The 24,783-nt window shown below is 46.2% G+C and overlaps 1 protein-coding gene across 10 annotated transcripts in view; it reads left to right on the top strand.

Moving 5' to 3' along the window:
- The window catches only part of LOC308354676 (immunoglobulin lambda-1 light chain-like), a gene marked incomplete at its 5' end in the record, with an annotated part of 1,188,495 nt that overhangs the window by 1,063,627 nt on the left and 100,085 nt on the right, over positions 1-24,783 (top strand). Inside the window, 2 exons of one of the 10 annotated variants that reach the window (XM_080822269.1) lie at positions 22,351-22,434; positions 22,814-23,109. The exons of the other annotated variants lie outside the window; for them this stretch is intronic. Coding sequence (XP_080678395.1) covers positions 22,389-22,434; positions 22,814-23,109 — 342 coding nt within the window. Of the gene's footprint in view, positions 1-22,350; positions 22,435-22,813; positions 23,110-24,783 lie in introns of those variants that run through there. 10 annotated transcript variants of the gene reach the window in all.

Raw genomic sequence — 24,783 nt, 5'->3', positions numbered from 1 at the left:
TGGAAAGTTATGTATTAAAGAATGAAACTCCTCCATTCTCTTACACCATACCCAAAGATAAATTCAAAATGGATGAAAGACATCAACGTGAGGGAGGAATCCACAGAACATAGGCAGTAATCTCTTCAACATCAGCCACAGCAACATCTTTCATAATATGTCTCCAAAGGCAAGGAAAACATATGAAAAAATGAACTTTTGGGACTTCATCAAGATCAAAAGCTTCTGCTCAGCAAAAGAAACAGTCAACAAAATAAAGAGGCGACCCAGAGAATGGGAGAAGATATTCACAAATGACATTACAGACAAAGGGCTGATATCCAAAATCTATAAAGAATGTCTCAGACTCTACACCCAAAAAACAGATAATCAAGTCAAAAAATGGACAGAAGACAGAAACAGACACTTCCCCAGTGAAGACATTCAAATGACTAGCAGATACATGGAAAAATGTTCATCATCATTAGCCATCAGGGAAATTCAAATCAAAACCACATTGAGGGAGGAGACAAGATGGCAGAGAAGTAGGAGGAGGCACCATTTCAACCTGTCCCCTAAAGTGAGCTGATTTCCTATCAAAGAACTCTGATCATCCATGAAATCAGACTGAGATTAGAATCATACACTTCTGGATCTCTATGGGGGCAGAAGACACCAGTGGGCAGGTAAAGCGGAGTGGGAACATCGGACTGATATAAGAAGATAAACAAAAGGGGGAGGGAGCTACCAGAAGTGACCCATTGGAAAGTAATACCCCAATATGAGAGTGCCCTGTGATTGGGAATCAGCATTAACTTGGAGTCTGCTTGAAAGCACTGAAAAAGAGCAAAGGATCGTAGGGGTAAATTGGGTGAATTGGGCGGTTAGGGACAGGGGCTTAAGCCTGCCAACCCAGGACAGCCACCGCTGGCACTGAGCCAGAGAGAGTGCAGCAAAGAAGCCAGGTCTTGGTCCCTGAACCGCCGGCACACCTGAGAGCATCTGGGCAGTGGTGCCTGTGAGAGTGAGGGAGCCTCGCCAGCGGCAGAACCACAGACTTTTGCAGTCTGCATGTGCACCACAGCATGACCAGAGTCTGAGTCTTGCCCTACATGGTCCCCTGGGAGAGATCCATGCAGACAGCAGACAGCCGGTGCCCTCTAGGACCCAGAGAGTCTGAGCACTCCCAGCCAAGGCCAGCAAGAAAATCTCAGTGTGCTGTAACTTATAGCTGCTTAGGACCTCTCTGGCAGTCTGGAGCTGCCCAGACGGCCGAGGCTAGTATTTCTCGTGATTTGGGGTACAAGCAGGAGTTCCTGTGACCCCAGAGACCATGACTGGGAATGTGCTCTGCCAGTGGCAGAGGGGGAATTTACGTGCTCTGGAGCACCTAGAGGGGAAGAGACTGAGGCTTCTCTCTGAGAGGGAGGTCTGGGTGCAGTTTGCTTTCCTCTAAACCTCCAAAGAACCTCCAAAAGCCACCAAGAGGAGAGAAAACAAATGAACAAACAAACAAAAAAACCTCCAGAGAACAAAAGCCTGAAAAACCGGTTTCCTCAGAGCCCAGCTCTTGATGGGGGTAGGAGGACTTAACTCTAGCAACACTACCTGAAAAACCATGTGGCAGGCCCCTCCTCCAGGAAGCCAACCAAAAAAAAAAAAAAAGACAAAAGGACAACCCCCACTACTTCATAGATACAACTTTTATTTTTAATTCATTCCCACTATTCTGGTTCTTTTTATTTTTTTATATAACTTTTTAACTTATTTACTAACACAATGAGATGTTCAGTACATCAAATTCCATAATAATCTTTTAACCTGAACTTTTTTGATACATATACCCGTGTTTTCCTATTTTTTAATTTTTTTAATTTTTTTTTATTTTTTTAATATTCATATAGAGATAAGTTTCAAGGTAATAACCTGTAAGGACCTATTTTATATTTTTATTTTAGCCAGAGGCTTCCATTGAGGTTAAACAATAACTTTGTTGTTTAACCCTTAAACAGTCCCTGCTCCCCTCCCCCCAGGGGACTTAAAAACAAGTCCTGGAAACCGGCCTCAGGTAACAAAGCTCAAATACAAGGGTGGGTCAGGCCAGGTGGAGACATCTGATCAGTGGGGGCGCATACTGTCTCCTAGCTACCAAGGTGATGGGCTAGTTTCCATGGCTACTGTGGGGTGAATTGTAATTCAATTAGCCACCTGTGTGTGGCCAGGCCCAACCACATGGCCTTTGCTCTATGAAAGTTAGTCTGGAAAGCAGGGAGGGGTGGTCCTTTGTAAGGGGCGGCCCTGACCCCGGTTGTTTGACGGTGGGTCTGATTCTTGATGCTTGGCGCAAGATAAAGCTTTGCTTGACCTTCGCTTTGTATCAGTCTAGCTCCTTTAATCAAGGACCCATTATTGGGGTACCCATTTTGGGGGGGACCTAACAATACCTTTCCCCAATCAATGCTACCCCTATAGGTAAACCAGTTTTAATCCCCCTTTATTTCAGGAAAGTTGAGTCCTTTAACAAAAATATCAAGATACATCCAGGAAGAATCAAAATAACCTTCCTCACCCACACTGAGAATTTATAACCACTCTTCCATCTTTTTCTTCTGTCACTGTTTCTGTGTATTTGTTTTTGTCCTGGTCGTATATAAATCTTATACTTGGGGTTCATTTTGACACAGTTCCTTTTTATTTTTTTTTCTCTTGTCATCTACTTTTGTTGGTCTTTTTGTTTCTCTGTTTTTGTTTGTATACTTCATAAATCTTACCTAGGGGCCCATTTGGGCTGGCCCTTCACTTTTATTTTATTTTTCTTTTTCTTCCTATCTCTCTCTCTCTCTCTCTCTCTCTCTCTCTTTTTCTTTTTCCTTTCTTTTGGGTGGGGACTCTATTGCTCAGAAGCATTCCAGGGTGCACCTTGCCTGCACCACAGTTGATACATTCAGCTACACATCCGTTCAGCCATCTCTCACCAAAATGACTAGGAGGAGGAATTCCCAACAGACGAAAAATTCAGAGACTGGGCCCTCTCCATCAGAGCTATTGGATATGGATATGGACAGTATGTCAGAAAGGGAATTCAGGCTAACAATTATCCAGGCAATAGCTAGGTTGCAGAAAGCCACTGATGACAAAATGGAATTGATTAGGGCAGAAGTGAAAGCCACCAGGGATGATGTTCACAATATTCTCAATGAGTTCCAATCTAATCTAAATTCTCTAAAAGCTAGGGTAACTGAGGCAGAAGATAGAATTAGTGATCTGGAGGACAAACAGATAGAGAAAAAGGATCAGAAGGAAGCCTGGAACAAACAGCTTAGAAGCCATGAAAGCAGAATTAGGGAAATAAATGATGCCATGAAATGTTCTAACTTCAGAATTATTGAAATCCCTGAAGGGGAGGAGAAAGAAAGAAGACTAGAAGATATAGTTGAATAAATTCCCCATGAAAATTTTCCCAATCTCGCAAATAGAACCAGCGTTCACGTCCTAGAGGCAGAACGGTCTCCCCCCAAGATCAGAGAATCTAGAAACACATGATGGTGAAAATTATGAATCATAATTGTAGATAGGAGCTCTTGAAAGCAGCTAAGGTGAAGAAATTCCTTACATACAGAGGAAAGCCCATCAGAATAACGTCAGACCTGTCCACAGAAACCTGGCAAGCCAGAAACGGCTGGCAAGACATATTCAGGGCACTAAATGAGAAGAACATGCAGCCAAGAATATTTTTTTTTAAATATTTTATTTATTTATTTGACAGAGATCACAGGTAGGCAGAGAGGCAGGCAGAGGAAGAGAGAGAAAGAAGCAGGCTCCCCGCTGAGCAGAGAGCCCGATGCGGGGCTCGATCCCAGGACCCTGGGACCATGACCTGAGCCGAAGGCAGAGGCTCTAACTCACTGAGCCACCCAGGCGCCCCCAGCCAAGAATATTTTATCCAGCAAGACTGATATTCAAAACGGATGGAGAGATAAAGAGCTTCCAAGACCAGCAAGCTTTAAAAGAGTATGTGACCACCAAGCCGACACTGCAGGAAATATTAAGGGGGCTTCTATAAAAGAGGAAAAAACCTAAGAATATCACTGAACAGAAATATATGGAGACAATCTATAGAAACAACAAAGACTTCACAGGTAACACGATGTCAATAAAAACATGTCTCTCAATAACCACTTTCAACGTGAATGGCCTAAATGTGCCCATAAAACGACACAGGGTTGCAGATTGGATAGAATGACAGGACCCATCCATATGTTGTCTACAGGAGACCCATTTTGAACCTAAGGATACATCCAGACTGAAAGTGAAGGGATGGAGAAGCATCTTTCATGCCAATGGGCCTCAAAAGTAGGCCGGGGTGGGGCACCTGGGTGGCTCAGTGGGTTGAGGCCTCTGCCTTCAGCTCAGGTCATGGTCCCAGGGTCCTGGGATCGAGCCCCACATCGGGCTCTCTGCTCAGCAGGGAGCCTGCTTCCTCCTCTGTCTCTGCCTGCCTCTCTGCCTACTTGTGATCTCTGTCCAATAAATAAATAAAATCTTTAAAAAAAAAAAAAAAAGTAGGCCGGGGTAGCAATTCTCATATCAGATAAATTAGATTTTAAAGTAAAGACTGTAGTCAGAGATACAGAAGGACACTACATAATTCTTAAAGGGACTATCTACCAAGAAGATCTAACAATTGTAAATATTTATGCCCCCAATATGGGCATAAATATGGGTGCAGCCAATTACATAAGAAAACTGTTAATCAAGATAAAGAGTCATATTGATATGAATATATTAATAGTAGGAGATTGTAACATGCCACTCTCAATAATAGACAGATCATCCAAGCAGAAAATCAATAAAGAAACAAGAGCATTGAATGACACATTGGACCAGATGGACCTTATAGATATATACAGAACATTCCACCCTAAAACAACAGAATACTCATTCTTTTCGAGGGCACATGGAACCTTCTCCAGAATAGACCACATACTGGGTCACAAATCAGGGCTCAACTGATACTAAAAGATTGAGATTACTCCCTGCATATTCTCAGATCACAATGCTTTGAAACTGGAGCTCAATCACAGGGAAAAGTTTGGAAGGAATTCAAACACCTGGAAGCTAAAGACCACCTTGCTTAAGAATGCTTGGATCAGGGGCGCCTGAGTGGCTCAGTGGGTTAAAGCCTCTGCCTTCAGCTCAGGTCATGATCTCAGGGTCCTGGGATCGAGCCCCGAATCGGGCTCTCTGCTCAGTGGGGAGCCTGCTTCCTCCTCTCTCTCTGCCTGCCTCTCTGCCTACTTGTGATCTCTGTCTGTCAAATAAATAAATAAAATCTTTAAAAAAAAAAAAAAAAAAAAAAAAAAGAATGCTTGGATCAACCAGGAAATCAAAGAACAACTTAAACAATTCATGGAAACCAATGAGAATGAAGACACTTTGGTCCCAAACCTATGGGATACAGCAAAGGCTGTCCTAAGGGGGAAATACATAGCCATTCAAGCCTCCCTCAAAAAAACTGAAAAATCCAAAATACACCAGCTGTCTCTACACCTTAAAGAACTGGAGAATCAACAACAAATTAAGCCAACTCCACACACAAAAAGGGAAATAATCAAGATTAGAGCAGAAATCAATGAGATAGAAACTAGACATACAGTAGAACACTTCAATGAAACTAGAAGCTGGTTTTTTGAAAGAATCAATAAGATTGATAAACTATTGGCCAAACTAATCCAAAGGAAAAAAGATAATAAATAAAGTAAAAAAAATAAAATAAAGATAATAAATTAATAAAATTATGAATGAAAAGGGAGAGATCACAACTAACAACAAGGAAATAGAAACAATCATCAGAAACTATTATCAACAGTTATATGCCAATAAATTAAGCAAGCTAGATGAAATGGATGCATTCCTGGAAAATTATAAACTTCCCAAATTGAACCAGGAAGAAATTGACAACCTGAATAGACTGATACCTAGTCACAAAATTGAAGCAGTGATCAAAAACCTCCCACAAAACAAGGGCCCAGGACCTGATGGATTCCCTGGGGAATTCTACCAAACTTTCAAAGAAGAAATACCACCTATTCTCCTGAAGCTGTTCCAAAAAATTGAAGCAGAAGGAAAACTTCAGACTCTTTTTATGAAGCCAGCATTACCCTGATCTCCAAACCAGGCAAAGACCCCACCAAAGAGGAGAATTTCAGACCAATATCCCTGATGAATATGGATGCTAAGATTCTCAATAAGATCCTAGCAAATAGGATCCAACAGCACATTAAAAAGATTATCCACCATGACCAGGTGGGGTTCATCTCTGAGTTACAAGGATGGTTCAACATTCACAAATCAATCAATGGGATAGAACAAATCAATAAGAGAAAAGAGAAGAACCACAAGGTCCTCTCAATTGATGCAGAAAAAGCATTTGACCATACCCAGCATCCGTTCCTGATTAAAACGCTTCAAAGTATAGGGATAGAGGGAACATTTCTCAACTTCATAAAATCTATCTATGAAAAAGCCGCAGCGAATATCATCTTCAATGGGCAAAAGCTCACAGCCTTCCTGTTGAGATCAGGAACACGACAAGGATGCCCACTCTCACCACTCTTGTTCAACATAGTATTAGAAGTCCTAGCGACAGCAATCAGACAACCAAGAGAAATAAAAGGTATCCAAAGTGGCAATGAAGAGTCAAACTCTCTCTCTTCACAGATGACATGATACTTTATATGGAAAACCCAAAAGACTCCACTCCCAAACTACTAGAACTCATACAGCAATTCAAGAATGTGGCAGGATACAAAGTCAATGTACAGAAATCAGTGGCTTTCTTATACACTAACAATGAAAATACAGAAAGGGAAATTAGAGAATTGATTCCATTTACTATAGTACCAAGAACCATAAGATACCTGGGAATAAACCTAACCAAAGAGGTAAAGGATCTGTACTCGAGGAAATACAGAACACTCCTAAAAGAAATTGAAGAAGACACAAAAAGATGGAAGACCATTCCATGCTCATGGATCAGAAGAACAAATATTGTCAAAATATCTATACTGCCTAGAGCAATCTGTACTTTCAATGCCATTCCAATCAAAATTCCACCGACATTTTTCAAAGACCTGGAGCAAACAATCCTAAAATTTGTATGGAATCAGAAGAGATCCCGAATTGCCAAGGAAATGTTGAAAAAGAAAAACAAAACTAGGGGCATCACGCTGCCTGATTTCAAGCTTTACTACAAAGCTGTGATCACCAAGACAGCATGGTGCTGGCATAAACAGACACATAGACCAGTGGAACAGAGTAGAGAACTCAGTATGGACCCTCAACTCTTTGGTCAAATAATCCTTGACAAAGCAGGAAAAAATATACAGTGGAAAAAAGACAGTCTCTTCAATAAATGGTGCTGGCAAAAGGGTGCTGGCAAAAAAAAGCTATATGTAGAAGAATGAAACTCAACCACTCTCTTACATCATACACAAAGATAAGCTCAAAATGGATAAAAGACCTCAACATGAGGCAAGAATCCATCAGAATCCTAGAGAAGAACATAGGCAGTAACCACTTTGATATCAGCCACAGCAACTTCTTTCAAGATATGCCTACAAAGGCAAAGGAAACAAAAGTGAAAATGAATTTTTGGGACTTCATCAAGATCAAAAGTTTCTGCACAACAAAGGAAACAGTCAACAAAACAAAGAGGCAACCCACAGAATGGGAGAAGATATTCGCAAATGACAGTACAGACAAAGGCTGATATCCAGGATCTATAAAGAACTTCTCAAACTCAACACACACAAAACCCATAATCATGTCAAAAAATAGGCAGAAGATATGAACAGACCCTTCTCCAATGAAGACATGCAAATGGCTATCAGACACATGAAAAAATGTTCATCATCACTAGCCATCAGGGAGATTCAAAACAAAACCATATTGAGATACCACCTGACACCAGTTAGAATGGCCAAAATTAACAAGACAGGAAACAACATGTGTTGGAGAGGATGTGGAGAAAGGGGAACCGTCTTACACTGTTGGTGGGAATGTAAGTTGGTGCAGCCAATTTGGAAAACAGTGTGGAGATTCCTTAAGAAATTAAAAATAGAGCTTCCTTATGACCCTGCAATTGCACTACTGGGTATTTACCCCAAAGATACAGATGTAGTGAAAAGAAGGGCCATCAATGTTCATAGCAGCAATGGTCACAGTCGCCAAACTGTGGAAAGAACCAAGATGCCCTTCAAGGATGAATGTATAAGGAAGATGTGGTCCATATACACTACGGAGTATTATGCCTCCATCAGAAAGGATGAATACTCAACTTTTGTGTCAGCATGGAGGGGACTGGAAGAGATTATGCTGAGTGAAATAAGTTAAACAGAGAGAGTCAATTATCATATGGTTTCACTTATTTGTGGAGCATAAGAAATAACATGGAGGACATGGAGAGATGGAGAGGAGAAGGGAGTTGGGGGAAATTGGATGGGGCAATGAACCATGAGAGACTATGGACTTTGAAAAACAGTCTGAGGGTTTTGAAGGGGCAGGGGGTGGGAAGTTGGGTGAGCCTGGTGGTGGGTATTATGGAGGGCACATATTGCACGGAGCCCTGGGTGTGGTGCATAAACAATGAATTCCGGTACACTGAAAAGAAATTTAAGAAATTAAAAATTTTTAAAAACCACATTGAGATACTGCCATACACCAGTTTAGAATGGCAAAGATTAATAAGACATGAAGCAACAAATGTTGGGGAGGATGTCGAGAAAGGACACCTTCTTACACTGTTGGTGGGAATGCAAGTTTGTGCAGCCACTTTGGAAAATGGTGTGGAGATTACTTAAGAAATTAAACATAGAGCAACCCTATGACCCTGCAATTGCACTACTGGGCATTTACCCCAAAGACACAGATGTAGTGAAAAGTAGGGCCATCTGTACCCCAATGTTCATTGCAGCAATGTCCACAATAGCCAAACTGTGGAAAGAGCTGAGATGCCCTTCGCAGACATATGGATAAAGAAGACGTGGTCCATATGTACAATGGAATATGCCTCCATCAGAAAGGATGAATACCCAACTTTTGTTTCAACATATATGGGATTGGAGGAGATTATGCTGAGTGAAATGAGTCAAGCATAAAAGGCAATTATCATATGAATTCACATACTTCTGGAGCTAAAGGAATAAGATGGAGGATATTAGGAAAAGGAAAGGATAAGTGAAGGGGGCGGGGAATTGGAGGGGGAGATGACCCTTTAGAGAGTGTGGACTCTGAGAAACAAACTGAGGGTTTTGGAGGGGAGAGGGGTGGTGGATGCATGAGCCTGGTGGTGAGTAGTAAGGAGGACACGTATCGTATGGAGTATTGGGTGTTATACGTCAACAATAAACCTTGGAATGCCGCATCAAAAACTAATGATGTATTGTATGATGACTAACAACACAATAAAAATTTTCAAAAAGGATATGTCAGTGTCCATACAAATATAGTAACTGTGTATGCTGGAACTTCTGACAAAGGTAAAATAGTATGTAGGAAAATCACAGTGAATATGCTGAGAGGTGAGACACAGAAGGATATTATCAGGTGCTTACGTTCCATGTAATATGGCAGCATCATCAGAATGTGGACTATTGCAAGTTACTGATCATAAGACAGAAAGAACTTACTGCTTGTAAGCAGAAGAAGTAGATAAAATGGAATCATATCAAATGCTCCATTAATCCAATTAAGATACATGAAAGGAGGAAAAAGAACACATGGGACAACAAGAAAATAAAGGCGAGATGCTATATTGAAGGGACAGTACTAATCACATTCAGGAATGCTCTAAACACCACAGTTAAAGACAGGGATTGTCAGATTGATGTCACAGCAACACCCAAGTGGCTGCTGCTGATGGGAAACCTCCAGGAAAGGAATTGACACTGAAATCTAGAAACATTTGAGGACAATTCCCACCCAGTTCTGCTCCACAATGTGAGCCACAGGGAACAGAAAGAAAATCTGGGAAGATAAGTTGAATCCTTAAAATAATTAGGATGAATACTTTGTGTTATGTATTTTACACAGAGAGAAGGGAAGAAATAATTGCAGTGCACGTTTCATGAGAACAGAAATAGAAGTGCGCCCACCTGTCCCTTCCTTCCCCATGCTTTAAGATGTTCAAACACACAGTAACAAAAGCTCCCTCTGCAGTCCAGAGGGGAGCACAGCTCCATGTGAACCGGATCGTGAAACTCACGCAGAAGCACAGAGATTCTCTCCAGCAGTGGGAGAAGGAACATCTTCAAGGGGACAAGTGAGGACATGAGGGAGGCTTGAGGCGGCCAGGGTCCAACTGGGGCTCAGGAGACAGAACTCTAGGGTCCCCGCCGTGGCCTAGACCCTCTCCTGCTCCCCACACTATTCTCAGCCTGGGTGCTGCCCTTGGGCCTGCCACAGGTTCAGCCCCCACAATACTCTGAGCCTGACCTAACCCTGAATTCAGCCCATGGGACAGTGCAGGAGTGGAACCCCTGAGAATGAGCACCACAGTCCCCTGAACCTGCAGACACTGTGGACCTCAGATGATTCCGTGCCCCCTGTAGAATAGCCAGGACACCAGTGGCACCCTCACCTGCTGGGAGAGCACAGAGAGAGGATCAAGGCATAATGCAGAGCAGAGCCATCAGGACCCAGGCCAGGCCTCTGCACAGCCAAACAGGCCTCCACCCTCCACAGATTGTCCAGCTCTAACCTCGGACACAAACCCACAGACTCTCCCCACGTGCAGGCCCAGGGGCTCCTTTAGAGAACAGGCAGGAGGGGCGCCTGGGTGGCTCAGTGGGTTAAAGCCTCTGCCTTCAGCTCAGGTCATGATCCCAGCGTCCTGGGATCGAGCCCCGCATTGGGCTCTCTGCTCAGCAGGGAGCCTGCTTCCTCCTCTCTCTCTGCCTGCCTCTGCCTACTTGTGATCTCTCTCTCTGTCAAATAAATAAATAAAATCTTTAAAAAAAAAAAAAAAGAGAACAGGCAGGATGGGCATGGCAGTGAGTTCAGGACAGAAACCCTGCTGCCCAGCCTGGCCTCACCCTCCCTCCCTCCCTCCCGTACTGCTCATGCTCTGCCCTGAGTAGCCAACGGTGTGAATCCAGCACACATGGTCTCCCCTCCTGGATTCAACCCACTTTCCTCTGTTTTCCTGGGAAGCAAGCCACTCTGGTCCTCACCTTACCTACTGTGAAATGGGGAAGTTTAACTCATGTTATAAATACTTTTTTCATATTAAATGATACAAAACCTTTAAGAGTCTCTTCCATGATAATGACTCAGTGAGGTCTCAGTGAGTTAACCCCAGTGATGGAGTCTCCTGTCTGCGAATGGGGGAATCCAAGGAAAAGTCTTCAGCTTTTCCACTACACTGGGACCTTCTTCATGTGCAGTTGGGTCCAGGTGTGAATGAGCAGGATCCCATTTTCACCGAACCAGAGACTAGGCTAGTTTACAAAGCCTCCCACACCAAATTCCAGGAGATGCAGATTGGAATAAGGGAAAAGAGGTAAAAACAGCAGTAATAACAATAAAATTAGAGGTTTGCCTGTTCAACTGAATTTAGCACCAGAAGTATCACCTGTTGTTCTGATGATCCAACTACATGGATAGGGATGCAGGAAGCATTAGTCCTGACTCTTAAATACACAGGAACCTGGTGGCTGTGAAACATCACACACGTTTGTCTGGACAATGACCCTTTTCAAATGCCTACACTGTACTCTGCACTCTCCTTTCTGAAACAAGACTGCAGGCTAAGCCAGAGGGTTTCAACCCTGTGACAAGTACAGGAATCACAACAGCCCTGCCTCCTGCACCTTCTATGTGACCTTCTGCGCTGGGCAGGGTAGGGGTAGGGCAGCTTCCTATGAAAGCCTTAAAACCCTGGTCCACACTCCTTCTCATGCAACAGGTGCTCTGGGGTGACCTGCAGGAGGGAAGCTCCTGGTCTGAGTCCTCCTCCACCAGCAGGGGGCAGCAGAGCTGCAGCAGGAGGAACAGGACAGAGGCTGGGGCTGCCCAGGGGGAGTCTCACAGGGACACCAGTCCTGGAGGTCAGCAGGTTGTCTGAGGTTCAGTACTCAGAGACTGTCAGGATGATCCATCCTATCCCCGCAGGCTGCAAGGACCATGTTCTGAGAGACAAACGCGCACAGTGTCACCAAGAACCCTGGTGGGAGTCTTGACACAGTGGGCACCTCACCTGGGAAACTCAGGTCCCCTCTCTGTCCACCAGTGTCCCCAGGGACTGACCCCCCTCTGCTGGGCACATCCAGAGACACCCGATGACTCACACTCTGCCTCTCCTTCCCCACCTCCACCCCAACTCAGATCTGGGGCTGCAGCTCCTTTGTTCAAGAGCATCTCAGGGGGCAGGAGGCCGAACACTCAGGACCCTGGTTCCTGGAAGGAGCATCCGCAGCCTCCTTGTGAGACTGTCTCCAGAGTGACGTGATTCTCATGGCTTCAGGGACCATGGCTCAGGCCCTCGAACTCACAACATATAGGAACATGTCATCGTGTGGGTCCTCACAAGATCACAAACCTTGAAGTTGTTCATCATGGACTCAGGCCCTTTGCACAGGTTTGCGTGAAACATTGACAAAAAAATTAAAAGGAATGAAATGGTTGATTATACCAATTGCTGGTCTGCTGTGGGATGGGGGCTACATAGAGACAACAGCACCATGTGTAAATAGACTAGAAATCCTGATGAATCTCCAACAGCAGGCGGCTGTTTAACAAGTAAGCACCTACTTACAAAATGATGAAAGAGTCTCAAAATGAGAGAGTTTCCTACTTTGTTGTCATGTCAAGGATGGGACCACAGAGTCTCTGGGGGATGCAGAGGGAACAAGAAGCCAGGGAAGGAGGTAATGAGGTCACAGGACCACCTTTCCCTGAATCTAGTGTTCTCTGCATTTCTCAGAGGGACCAGGCCAGCCCCACGGCCAGGATTCTGGAAGGCCCTGGGCCAGCCCCGGACATCCCTCAAGCAGAATGGGTAGGGACAGTGGTTGTGTTCAAACCACAGGAATATGACTATGATACCAGATTTGGAGACCAGTGTTCATTTTCTGACCTGAGAGCTGTTGGAGGAAGCTATGGGATCGTTTTTTCCTCCTCAGTCACCTGATGTGAGCTCACAAGTGGTTTGAGTCCCAGAGAGGAGGAAATTTGCATAATTACTAACAACCACGGAACAAAAGGCCTGGAAAGAAATAAGAGAGGCCAGGGTAAGGCTGGCTCAGCTGTGGTATTCAGAAGACAGAGCTCTGGGCACATCCACCATGGCCTGGACCCCTCTTTCACTCCTTGTCCTCACTCTCTGCACAGGTGCTCTCCCCAGTGCAGCCCACACTCTCAGCCCCACAGGACCTGAGCTGAGCCTGCCCCAAACCCTGAGCTCAGGCACAGCACAGCCTCAGTATTGGGACAATGGGATGAGCCCCTGGACCTCATTGCAACTTCTCCTCTTCTGTCTTTTCAGGCTCCGTGGTCTCCAGGGAGGTGACTCAGCCACCTTCAGTGTCAGTGGCCCTGGGAGAGACGGCTACAATCACCTGCACTGGAGAGAAGGTGAAATATAGTTCTATACACTGGTACCAGCAGAAGCCAGGGCAAGCCCCTCTGACGGTCATTTATGCAGAGATTGTGCGGCCCTCTGGGATACCAGAGCGATTTTCTGGCTCCAGATCAGGGAACACAGCCACCCTCACCATCAGCAGCGCACAGGCGGAGGACGAGGCTGACTATTACTGTCAGTCCCATGACAGCAGTGGTAATACTCACAGTGACACAAGCAGATGGGGAAGTGAGACACAAACCCCTTCCCCGACTGTGTCACCCTCTCCTCCAGCCCCAGGAGGCCTGTGCACAGAGCAGTGAGCTGGTCTGACCCAGGTCGCCAGGTCTGAGGTCCCCAGTCTGTCCCCTTCCTCCCAGTCCTCCAGGCAGGCTGCACAGGGTGGATCAGCAGGGAGTTTGTAAACAGGTGTTAGAACTCCGTTTCCTCTGGGACTGTGTGTGGAAGAAGGACTACATATGTGAGAAGCAGAAATGGAAGACTTTTTTTAAGAAGCATTCTTTTAAGGGGGGCACCTGGGTGGCACAGTCAGTTAAGCGTCTGCCTTCGGCTTGGGTCGTGATCCCAGGGTCCTGCATTCGAGCCCCACATCAGGCTCTCTGCTCAGCGGGGTGCCTGCTTCCCCCCCCTCTCTCTCTGCCTGCTTCTCTGCCTACTTGTGATCTCTCTCTGTCAAATAAATAAAATTAAAAAATATATATATATAAATAAATAAATAAAAATAAATAAATACAAATATATAAATATAAATATATAAATATAAATAAATATAAATATAAATAATAAATAAATAAATATAAAATAAATATAAAAATTAAAAAAAGAAGCATTCTTTTAAAACTTCCCTAAATGAACATGTCTGAAATGTAATAATCCAGGGGATAAACTGACAGCAGACATGATGCTGCAAAAGAAGAGAATAGGGAATCTGATGTCATAGCGATGGAAAGTATTCAAAACGAAACACACAGTGAAATAAAATTAATGAAGGCTCATGGCTTGGAAGACACCTTCACGCCACCCAGACAGTGTGCAAGTGTAGGGACTTCAGGGAGGGAAGGGAAGGGACTGGGGGTGAAATTAAAAGTCTGTGAAGATATATTCTACAAAACGCTTCAAACTTGGAGAAACCCAGGAACCAATGTATCCAAGAAGCTCATCAAAGCTCGGACCCAGGGAGCATGAGAGACAGCACAGCACACATCTTGCGAAATTGCTACAAATGAGTGATGCAGGCGCTCTCACAGCCAGAGAGGAGAGTCGTGTTCTACAGAGAACCAGCAGGAGCGACAATGAAGGACACCCCTCGGATAGAAGGAAAGGGTGACAGAGGGAAATCTGAATCTTCACAAAGTATAACAAGTTTGGGAAATCATAACTACATGGATTAACCTAAACAGAATTTAGTGATCAATGTCTGTAAATACAATCAAGTGCTAAAATCAAAAACAATACCAATGTGATTGATTTATGATGGAGGAACAGGTAAAACATGTGACGATGAGAGCAGAAATGATGAGGGAGATGAGACCAAGTTATCGTCCTTATCCTACGTGTGAGTGATGTCATGTCACTGGCAGGAACTCTGAAAAGGTAGGAGGCAAGGACCGCAAATCCACAAGAAACCCACCACGGCCTGGAACCTCTCCTGCTCCCCTCCACACTCCCTGCCCAGGTGCTGGCCCAGGTGCTGCCCATAGGCTCAGCCTCCACAGGACCCTGAGCATTACCTTGACCTGAAGTCAGCCTGGAGGGTGTGCACCGTTGGGACCCAGAGAAGGAGCCCCTGAGTCCCCTGAACCTGGAGGCCTGTGTCCACTGCAAGGCTCATTGACCCCAGTTGTGTGTCCAGGCGACCCCTGTCATTCTTTCCAACTTAGAAGACAGAGAGAACCAAGCAATAATACAGAGCAGATCCAGGAGGACACAGGCCAGGTCCCTGCATTGCCAGACATTCTCCACTGTCCCTACAGATTCTCCAGCTCTAACCTGATGGCTCTCCCCACATGCAGGCTGATGGGAGGTTCTTTACAAACCAGGCTAGGATGGGCTCAGGGATAGAAGCCCTGCTGCCCAGCTTGACCTCACACTCCATCCCTCCCATCCTGCACAAACTCTACAGCAAGGAGCCCGGGATCTGAATCCAGCACACCTGGGCTCCATCCTGGACTCACCCCACTTTCCTCTGATCTCCTGGGAACCTAGTGTCCTTGGACCTCAACTTTAGGTGATATGAAGTGGGGAAGATTATACTAATGTTAGAAAGGCTTTGTTTCCAAATTCACTGATGTACAAACATTGACAAGTCTTATGAATGAAACAGAGATTGTGGGGTCTCAGTGAGTGGGCTCTGGGCTGGGAGTCTCTTGTTCATCTTCTGCAGAAATATGAGGAAAGGGGCTTAGCAAAAGTGTGATGTGTATGACGTGAAATTGCACATCCTGGTCGGAGTCCCAACTTCCCCGTTTCATCCAAATCACCTAAGAGGCTCACGTAGAAATCCTCCTTCTCCAGAGCTCTAGTGCACTGGGTTGTAGTAGAAACAGCAGTGGCAGAGATGACAGAAATAGGCCAATAAAGATTTAGGTGCACATGTGGAGGTTAGTGCTAGAAGGATTGCCTGCTGCACTGTGACCCAGGGACACTCACTGGGATGCAGGCAGCATCGGACTTGAATCCTAAATGGAGAGACAGGAGTGCTAACAGGATCTCACAAAGGTTTCCTGGACTGAGACCCTTTCAAAATACACTACACTTCACCCTGCACCCAACATGTTGCAACAGCCAGAGGGACAGGCTGGGACATCTCAACCCTGGACAAGGCGAAGGAATCCCACCTGTGATGTCTTCTCCACAGTGTTTGTGACCTTCTGTGCTGGTCTGGGCAGGGTAGGAGGGGCAGCTGCCTGTGGGACCTAGATAACCTTGTCCAGACCCCTATTCAGGTGACAGGTGCTCTGGGGAGACCTGCAGGAGGGAAGCTCCTGGTCTCCGTCCTCCTCCACCAGCAGGGGGCAGCAGAGCTGCATCAGGAGCAGCAGGACAGAGGCTGGGGCTGCCCAGGGAGAGCCTCACAGGCACGCCAGGTCAGGGGGTCAGCAGGGGTCCGGGGTTCAGTCCTCAGAGGCTGCCAGGATGAACCATCCTCATCTCCTCAGGCTGCAGGGACCTTATTCTGAGGGTCAGATACACATTGTTACCCAGGACACTGACAGGAGTCTTGACACAGGGAGTACCTCACCTAGAAGTTACACTCCCCTCATCCTCCACCTAAGTTCCCAGGGAACTGACTCTTCTGTGTTGGGCACGTCCAGAGACACCCTGACTCCTCACCTTCTGCCTCTTCTGCCCCACCTCCAGGCTGACTCAGACCCCGGGGCTGCATCTGCCTTGAGTGTCTCAGGAAGAGGAGGTGGTGAATCTGAGCTCCTTCTCCCTAGAAAAAGGGTCTGCAGCCTCCTTGTGAGACAGTCTCTAGAGTGAAGTGATTTCCACAGTCTCAGGCCACATCTCTGGTCCCTGTTCTGTCCTTCTTTCAGTGACAGAATCCAGTTCCCAGGGGGGACCACTGACTATCCAGTCTCCAGAGACCACACTGTGTGCAGTCATGTCCCTGGGGACCCGCACAGAGACAGAGAGCTTGAAGTGAGTTCCTGAGTCAGGGATGGTTTCTGACGCTTCTCAGAAATTTATGTGAGACATGGAAGAAAAAAATGAAAGAAATCAAAGTGTTGAGATGTAAGTGGCTGGACTGCTGTGGGATGAGGGGAGTCATAGAGATACCCGCCCACGTGGAAACAAACTAGAAGTCATGATGACTCTCCAATGGCAGGTGATTGTGTAACAGTAAATTCCCACATGCACCGTGATGAACAAGTGACAGAATGAAAGAGTTTCCCATTCTGATGACATGCTGAGGCTGGGACCAGAGTTCAGTTGAGGGACACAGAGGGGACATGAAGCAGGAAAGGTAGACGATGAGGCCACAGGAACACCTTTCCCTGAATCAGGTGTTGTCTGTAGCTCTACAGGAGCCCACCTAGCTTAGCCCCATGGCCAGGCTCCTGAAAGGCCTCCCTGGTGCTGACCCAGCTGCCCTGTGCTCACTGACCCTGGTCCAGATGGCCATGATCACCCATCAGAGAGACAGTACAGAAATCTTCAGTGTGCAGTGGTATCAGCAGAAGCCAGGACAGGAACTGGGCTGGACATAGATGACAATAGCAAACTTCCCTCTGGGATTCTCTTATTCTTGGAATCGAACCTGGAAGACACAGGCACCCTAAACTCCAGCAGAACCAGGGGCAAGGATAAGGTAGACTACTACTGTCAGGTGTGGGACACTGGTAATGCTCACAATGACAAAGGCAGACAGGGTTGTGAGACACAAACCCCTTTCCTATCTGTCACACTCTCCATCAGCCCTTGGAGGACTGTAGACAAAGGACAGGTCCAGGGCAAAGGTCTGGTCCAGGGCCCAGATCTGAGATTCCCAGACCTCTCTCCCAACACAGCCCTCCAGGCAGCCTCTGCGCCGTGTGGATCAGGGGTGCCTTTGCAGGAGGCAGGATGAGGCTGTCATGTTTTCTTGCCTAGGGTACTTGCTGGGGATGAAAAATCAGGCTGGAAGGACAGAAGACATCCATGCAGACGAGACAAGACCAAAGTGACAAGGCGAAGCCTCAACGTTCCGTTGAACAGAATCTTTGTGGTGTTTCTGGGTGGAAGCGATTCTTGTTTAGAACTAAGACCTCTAGGGCAGCAAAGTGTATGGTCATGGTACAAGGAGTGAAAATTCTGCAGCGGGTCACCCGGAATGTCAGTGAGTATGGACGTTCCCAATTCCACCTCGTCATTCTTGGACCCATCAATGCTGGCTATGGGAGAAACAGCATCATGTATAGGACACATATTTAGTGCAAATATCACCTCCTGACATATCTTGCCAGAGTCCCACAATGTGTGGCATGTGATTGTACAGGAAACAAATCTACAAGAGGCCATAAGTCCATCCTTCAAACCTGCTGTTTCGAACGGTGGGGAACATGGTAGCACCGGAGAACTCCATGGGCATCGACACACTACAGCCCTTTTCTGATGTGAAATGTGGACAGAAGCTACCTTGGGTGACGCATTCAGTAAGTCCAAGAGTTACAGTTTGAGAAGAAGCACTGCAGTCAAAGCAAGCAAGTTCCTATCCAGAGTAAAGGTCTAATCCAACAAGGACAGAGCGATCCCTTCCATGATGGAAGAGGTCTAATGTCATTCATCTGCCACCAGGCTCCCGGCTTATTCCTAAGGGAATGGTCTCTTCCTGGGAACTCTGGGTTGGTCTCTGCTCTTGGAAGATTGGTCCAACAGAAGTGTCCACAGTCATGTCAGCTTTATGAGTGGACAAACCTAGGGATTATCCCATGAATAACTTACCAACGTGCAACGTGGCACTTTGCTATAGACCCCCTGGACAAGTTCAAGAGTGGATGGACAAGAGGGCTCACCACTGTCTGCAGAATGTCATATTATCCACCTGATTATTAACACCATTTCCCCTTGAGGATACATTCTTGTGGACATTTTCATGGAACACAAATAACTCTATGTACATTTGCAGGTGGGTTCTACTCACATATCTCTTCCTCAAACATCTTTCACCACTTTCCTTTTCCTGTTTCTTCTAAGTCTCTAACCATCCATCCAAACTGAGTCAGAGAACATAGGTTAGAAATAAGCCACTTCTGTCCTTCCCTCTGCCCAGGTGAAATAAACCAAGTACTCTGCTCAAATGGTGCCTTATTGAAAAATTTTCCATATTGTACAGGGGTGTCCCAGATGAGGGCTGCAGGACTACTACTGTTAACTAACAGAGTTGGATGCACATCACACAGGAACCTCTTAAAGCAACCACAGTTTCTGCTCTGGATCAGCTGTTCATAGGATTGTCCCCACTAGGTCATAATTGTGTCAGACAGAGCAGAGACAATGCAGTATGGGTTGGGGTCATGGCCATCAGGCCTTTTCCTCATGCTAATTGCCTGTGCCTTTGGGACATGGGGAAGCCTGATCTCAAATGTACCTCTTCTGCTGGATGATGGAAAGCTGCTGTGAATGCCAATTCCATGGCATGGTTGGTCTGAAAACACTCAGTTTCTGCAGGCAGCTCGATGGAACTGTGTGTCTCCTAAACATGCAAAGACCCCCAAAACTACAACTTTGGCACCCAATCCAGAGTTCAGAATCTCTAGAAAACGTATGTGTATATACCATACATAAGGATATATAAGTACATGAATACATCTCCAACATAACACAGCAGACACAATTCGTATATACGTGCACACGCACTCACAAGTATGTTCATATATATGTATTGTATCACTATATGATAGAAATGAGTGTGTGACAGGAATTGGAAGTCATGTGGAAACACACACACACACACACACACACACACACACACACAGATGAGCCACAAAAAGCCACAGTGACTGTCACCTACAAACAGGCTCCAGCTTCCCACTCAGTTTTCAGGGAGGCTCCCACGGGGCTCCTCTTGTGACTCGCCTTCCCTGGAAACACACAACAGGGAATTCTAACACATCACAGCTGTCACTCAGTTTTGAACTTACGGGAAAATATCATCTTGGAACTCAACTGGCTTTGAATCAAGACACCTAAGGTCCTCACTGTCCCTGCGTCCTCACACAAAGCAGACTCATTCCCATGCAACTTACTCCAAACACACTTCAGTTCTTATCCGTTCTTCCCATCCTGACAGCAGCCACACAGTCCCCTCTGCAGAGAAGCCTCCTCCAGCCTCTCCCCACACACGACCTGCCTGTCATTTTGTCTGATGTGACTGCATTCTCTGCACATTCCTAACACTGTCAAGGTTCTCCTATCATTTAGTTAACTGATTGTTTTGTATTAGTTATTATCCCATCTGGTCAGGAAGTGTTAATGCAATACATGCCCTTATCAGTCAGGAGCATGAACATTCAAGCAGCTATTTTCCTGCAGTCACATCCTGAAGCCCGATGGTGGTTCTCCAGGTACTACCAATTCCATGAGGTCCCAAATCCTCTCACTGTCTCTCCCACCATCACTGCTATGGAGGCTTTGCTTTACCTTGTTGTTGACAACAGACCTCGGGATGGCTGCTGTTGCTACAGCTATCAGTAATGGGTACAAGAGAAAGAGCACTCATAAATCTAGTCTCTCTCATTCACAGACAAAACTCCCCAGAAAGATCCCCAGCAGAATGACACATCCGTGGGATAGCCCTAAGACACAGGGTCAATGCTGACCTAGACAGACCTGAGAATAGCAACAGTTGGGGCTTCTCAAGATTATAGAAGACGGGATGCAGGTAGACGGGGTTGGTGACGGTGTGCTGTCTCTCAAAGCAACTGTGTCCTCAGTGCTGCTCTGCCCAAGGCAGGAACCCAAGAAAGACTTGTGTCTTCTTCACACTGATTTCCAGGTGGAACCTATGGAAGACCAAGCTGGATCTGAATACATGTTTCTTGGGTGACTGTCCTCTTGCTTCTCTCTTCAGGGTTGCAGCCATCATCACACCACGTGATGCCCCAGCAGCCAGATCAAGTGAGACAGTCCCTGATTCCTGTGTCTCCTGGTGTTCAGTCCCAAAACCACACCTATGACCACCACCACCGGAGAAAATGAGCCCTGAGGCCTCAAATGGGTCCTACCTACTCTTCACATGAACTTCTTCCTATTTTCATGGGTAATCTGACACCTCCTCCCTGGTCTGGAGGCTTTTAGGGGCCCTACAGAGAAGAGAGAATCCTTCCCTGGGGCCAGCAGTGCGTAGATCAAGGGGAATCAGGATGTGAGCACTGGGTCATGACTCTCCACCTGGACAAAAGATTTCCCTGCACTTCCAGCCGCCAGTGTGAAGCGGCCACTAGGGGGCAGCAGAGATCACCTGGCAAAGCCTCAAGGATTCTAACTAGGAGGATTAGTTACAAGAACCTGAAACCAGAAGGTAAAGGTATAGGTTTACTACACTATCACCTTTGCTCGGGTGTAAAATTCTGACTTGGAGTCTCTCATCTCCATCCTGTGGAATTTGTCTCTGGCTCTAGCACAGGTCCAGGACTTCATGACACTTCACCCCACCCCCATTCCTGCTACACTCAGTCACTGTCAATCCTTGCTCAAGCACTGGGTCTGTCCCTGGCAGGGAGGACACCCTGGGGATAATGAGGAGCATCTATGACCTGCCCCAGGAGCTCTCCCTTGGCACAGACTCCTACAGCACATAAATGGTTCCCTAAAACTCCATGTGCACCTGGCAAGGGAGGGATTTTGTTCCTGTTCTGATGTACACAATATAAAGCAGGAGGAGGACACACACTGACCTATGATCCTCTAGTAACAACAGAGTAAACATGCTATGATGGGTTCGAAAATGCAGACAGACTCCACCTCACAGCTCTGCTGTAAACATGCCTGCCCAGGAGACAGAACAGGACATGGAGAGGCATAGATTTTGGGACCCCAGACTACAGGGAAACGTGGTGAAGGAAAATCCCCTGGGTTCAAGGCGGGTCCTCAGGGGCAGCCCCTCCCATCTCTGTGTCTCTTGGAGCTGAGCCCATTTCTAAAACCACAAGGCTCTTCAGCTCTAACCCCAGAGCTCTGGCTCATTTGCATAACCAGCAGCTGTCTCTAGCAAGGGGATAAGAGAGGCCTAGGAGGAACCCTGCCCAGCTTGAGCCTCAGGGAGAAAAATCAAGGGACCTGCACCATGGCCTGGACCCCTCTCCTCCTTGGATTCCTGGCTCACTGGGCAGGTGCTAAGGCCAGGCTCACGCCCATCCCAGCCCCGAGTTCTGGGACACTCCTGGCCCTGATTCTAAGCTCAGAAGTGGACTGTCAGTTGGGGGGGACAGGATGATCAAGACCCTGCTGTGGGATGACAGGCTGGTGATAAACCCCCACTGTGCTCCCTGGCTCCTTGTTAGCCCCAAAGGGCTGCACCTTCCCAGAGAAATGGGGTGGGTGCTTTTCATTTGTTCAGAGGTTCAATCTACCAGGCAGGTAGGCCCAGGAACTAAGATGATAAGAAGGTGGAAATGGCCTAAAGAATTGAGAGAGCTCGAACCAGGCAGGTGGCATATATAGGGGGTGATACCCTGGCTGAAACCCCACCTCTCATCTTCTCTCTTGCAGGATCCATGGCCTCCTATGTGCTGACTCAGCCTCCCTCGATGTCGGTGAACCTGGGACAGACGGTCAGGATGACCTGTGGGGGAAACAACATTGGAAGTAAAAGTGTCCACTGGTACCAGCAAAAGCCGGGCCAGGCCCCTGTGCTGATTATCTATAATGATAAAAATCGGCCCTCAGGGATCCCTGACAGGTTCTCAGGCACCAACTCGGGGAACACGGCCACCCTGTCCATCAGCGGGGTCCGGGCCGAGGACGAGGCTGACTATTACTGTCAGGTATGGGACAGCAGTGCTGAAGCTCACAGTGACACAGACAGATGGGAAAGTGAGACACAAACCCCTTCTCCATCTGTGTGGCACTCTCCTCCAGCCTCAGGAGACCTGCGCACAGAGCAGGGAGCACTTCTGGCCCAGGTGCCCTCATCTGAGATCCCCACACCTCCCTCCCCGTCCAGCTCTCCAGGCAGCTCTGCACAGGGGGGTCAGGAGAGCATTTACAGCTGATGGCACTAGATTGCCTGCTTCTCTGGGCCTGGGAGTCATCTACAGACAGAGGGCCTGGGTAGAAAAAAGACACAGGGAGACTTTCATCCAGTGGTCATGATCTCACCATTTCCATGTGTGGTCGTGGGCTAATGCCCTCCCAACTGAACAGTATTAGATCCCAACATGTCCCGGCTCAGCTGAGCTCCTGAAGCCCTGGGGACGTGGGTGGAGACTCTTCTACCACAGGGGAACAGACAGGTACAGGAGACACTGAGGTGTCACCCACATCTTTGGGGCTCTCTATTCTATTCCACTGATCTATGTGTCTGTTTTTGTGCCGGTACAAACTGCCTGGTTGATTACATCTTTGTAATAGAGCTTGAAGTCCGGAATTGTGATGTCACAAGCTTTGGTTTTCATTTTCAACATTTCCCTGGTTATTCTGGATCTTTTCTAGTTCTATACAAATGTTGGGATTATTTGTTCCAGCTCTGTCAAAAATGTCAATGGTATTTTGTCAGGGGCTTCATTGACTGTGTAGATTGCTCTGGGTAGCATAGTCCAAGAATATGTATTCTTCCCACTCATTAAGGTGGAATGTTTTTGCATTTCATTGTGTCTTTTCCCAGTTTCTTTCATAACTGTCCTGTAGTTTTTAGAGTATGGATCCCTTACCTTTTTGGTTGGGTTTATTCCTAGGTATCTTACGGTTTTGGGTACTACTGTAAATAGGACTGATTCCTTAATTTCCCTTTCTTCTGTCTCATTGTTCGTGTATAAATATGCAACTGATTTCTGTGCATTGATGGTATATCCTGGCACAATGTTGAACTGCTGAATGAGTTCTAGCAATTTTGGAGTGGAGTCTTTGGGTTCTCCACAGAAAGTATCATGTCGTCTATAGAGTGAGAATTTAACCTCTTCTTTGCCACTTTGAATGCCTTTTTTTCTTTTTGTTGTCTGATTGCTGAAGATAGGACTTCTATTACTATTTTGAACAATAGTGCTGAGAATTGACACCTCTGTCACCTTCTTGAACTTAGGGAGAAAGTAGTGTTTTCCCCATTGAGAACGATATTCGTGGTGGGTTTTTTGTATATTACTTTTGATGATATTGAGGTGTGTTCTCTCTATCCCTACACTGTGGGGAGTTTTAACCAAGAAAGGATGCTATACTTTGTCAAATGCTTTTTCTGCATCAAGTGAGAGGATCATACAGTTCTTGTCCTTTCTTTTTTTCATGTAGTGTATCACCTTTATTGATTTGCCAATGTAGAACCACCCTTGCATGCCAGGAATAAATCCTACCTGGTCATGGTGAGTAATCCTTTAAATGCGCAGTTCCATCCTAATGGCTAGTACATTGGTGAGAAATTGGCATCCAGATTCATCAGGGATATTGGTCTGTAATTCTTCCTGGTGGGTAATTCTCCTTGTCTTATTTTGGGATCAAGGCAATGCAGGCCTCATAGAATGAGTTTGGAA

Source organism: Martes martes (assembly GCF_963455335.1).
Source record: "Martes martes genome assembly, chromosome: 13".
Taxonomy (NCBI): Eukaryota; Metazoa; Chordata; class Mammalia; order Carnivora; family Mustelidae; genus Martes; species Martes martes.
This window is presented reverse-complemented; position numbering and strand designations above follow the sequence as displayed.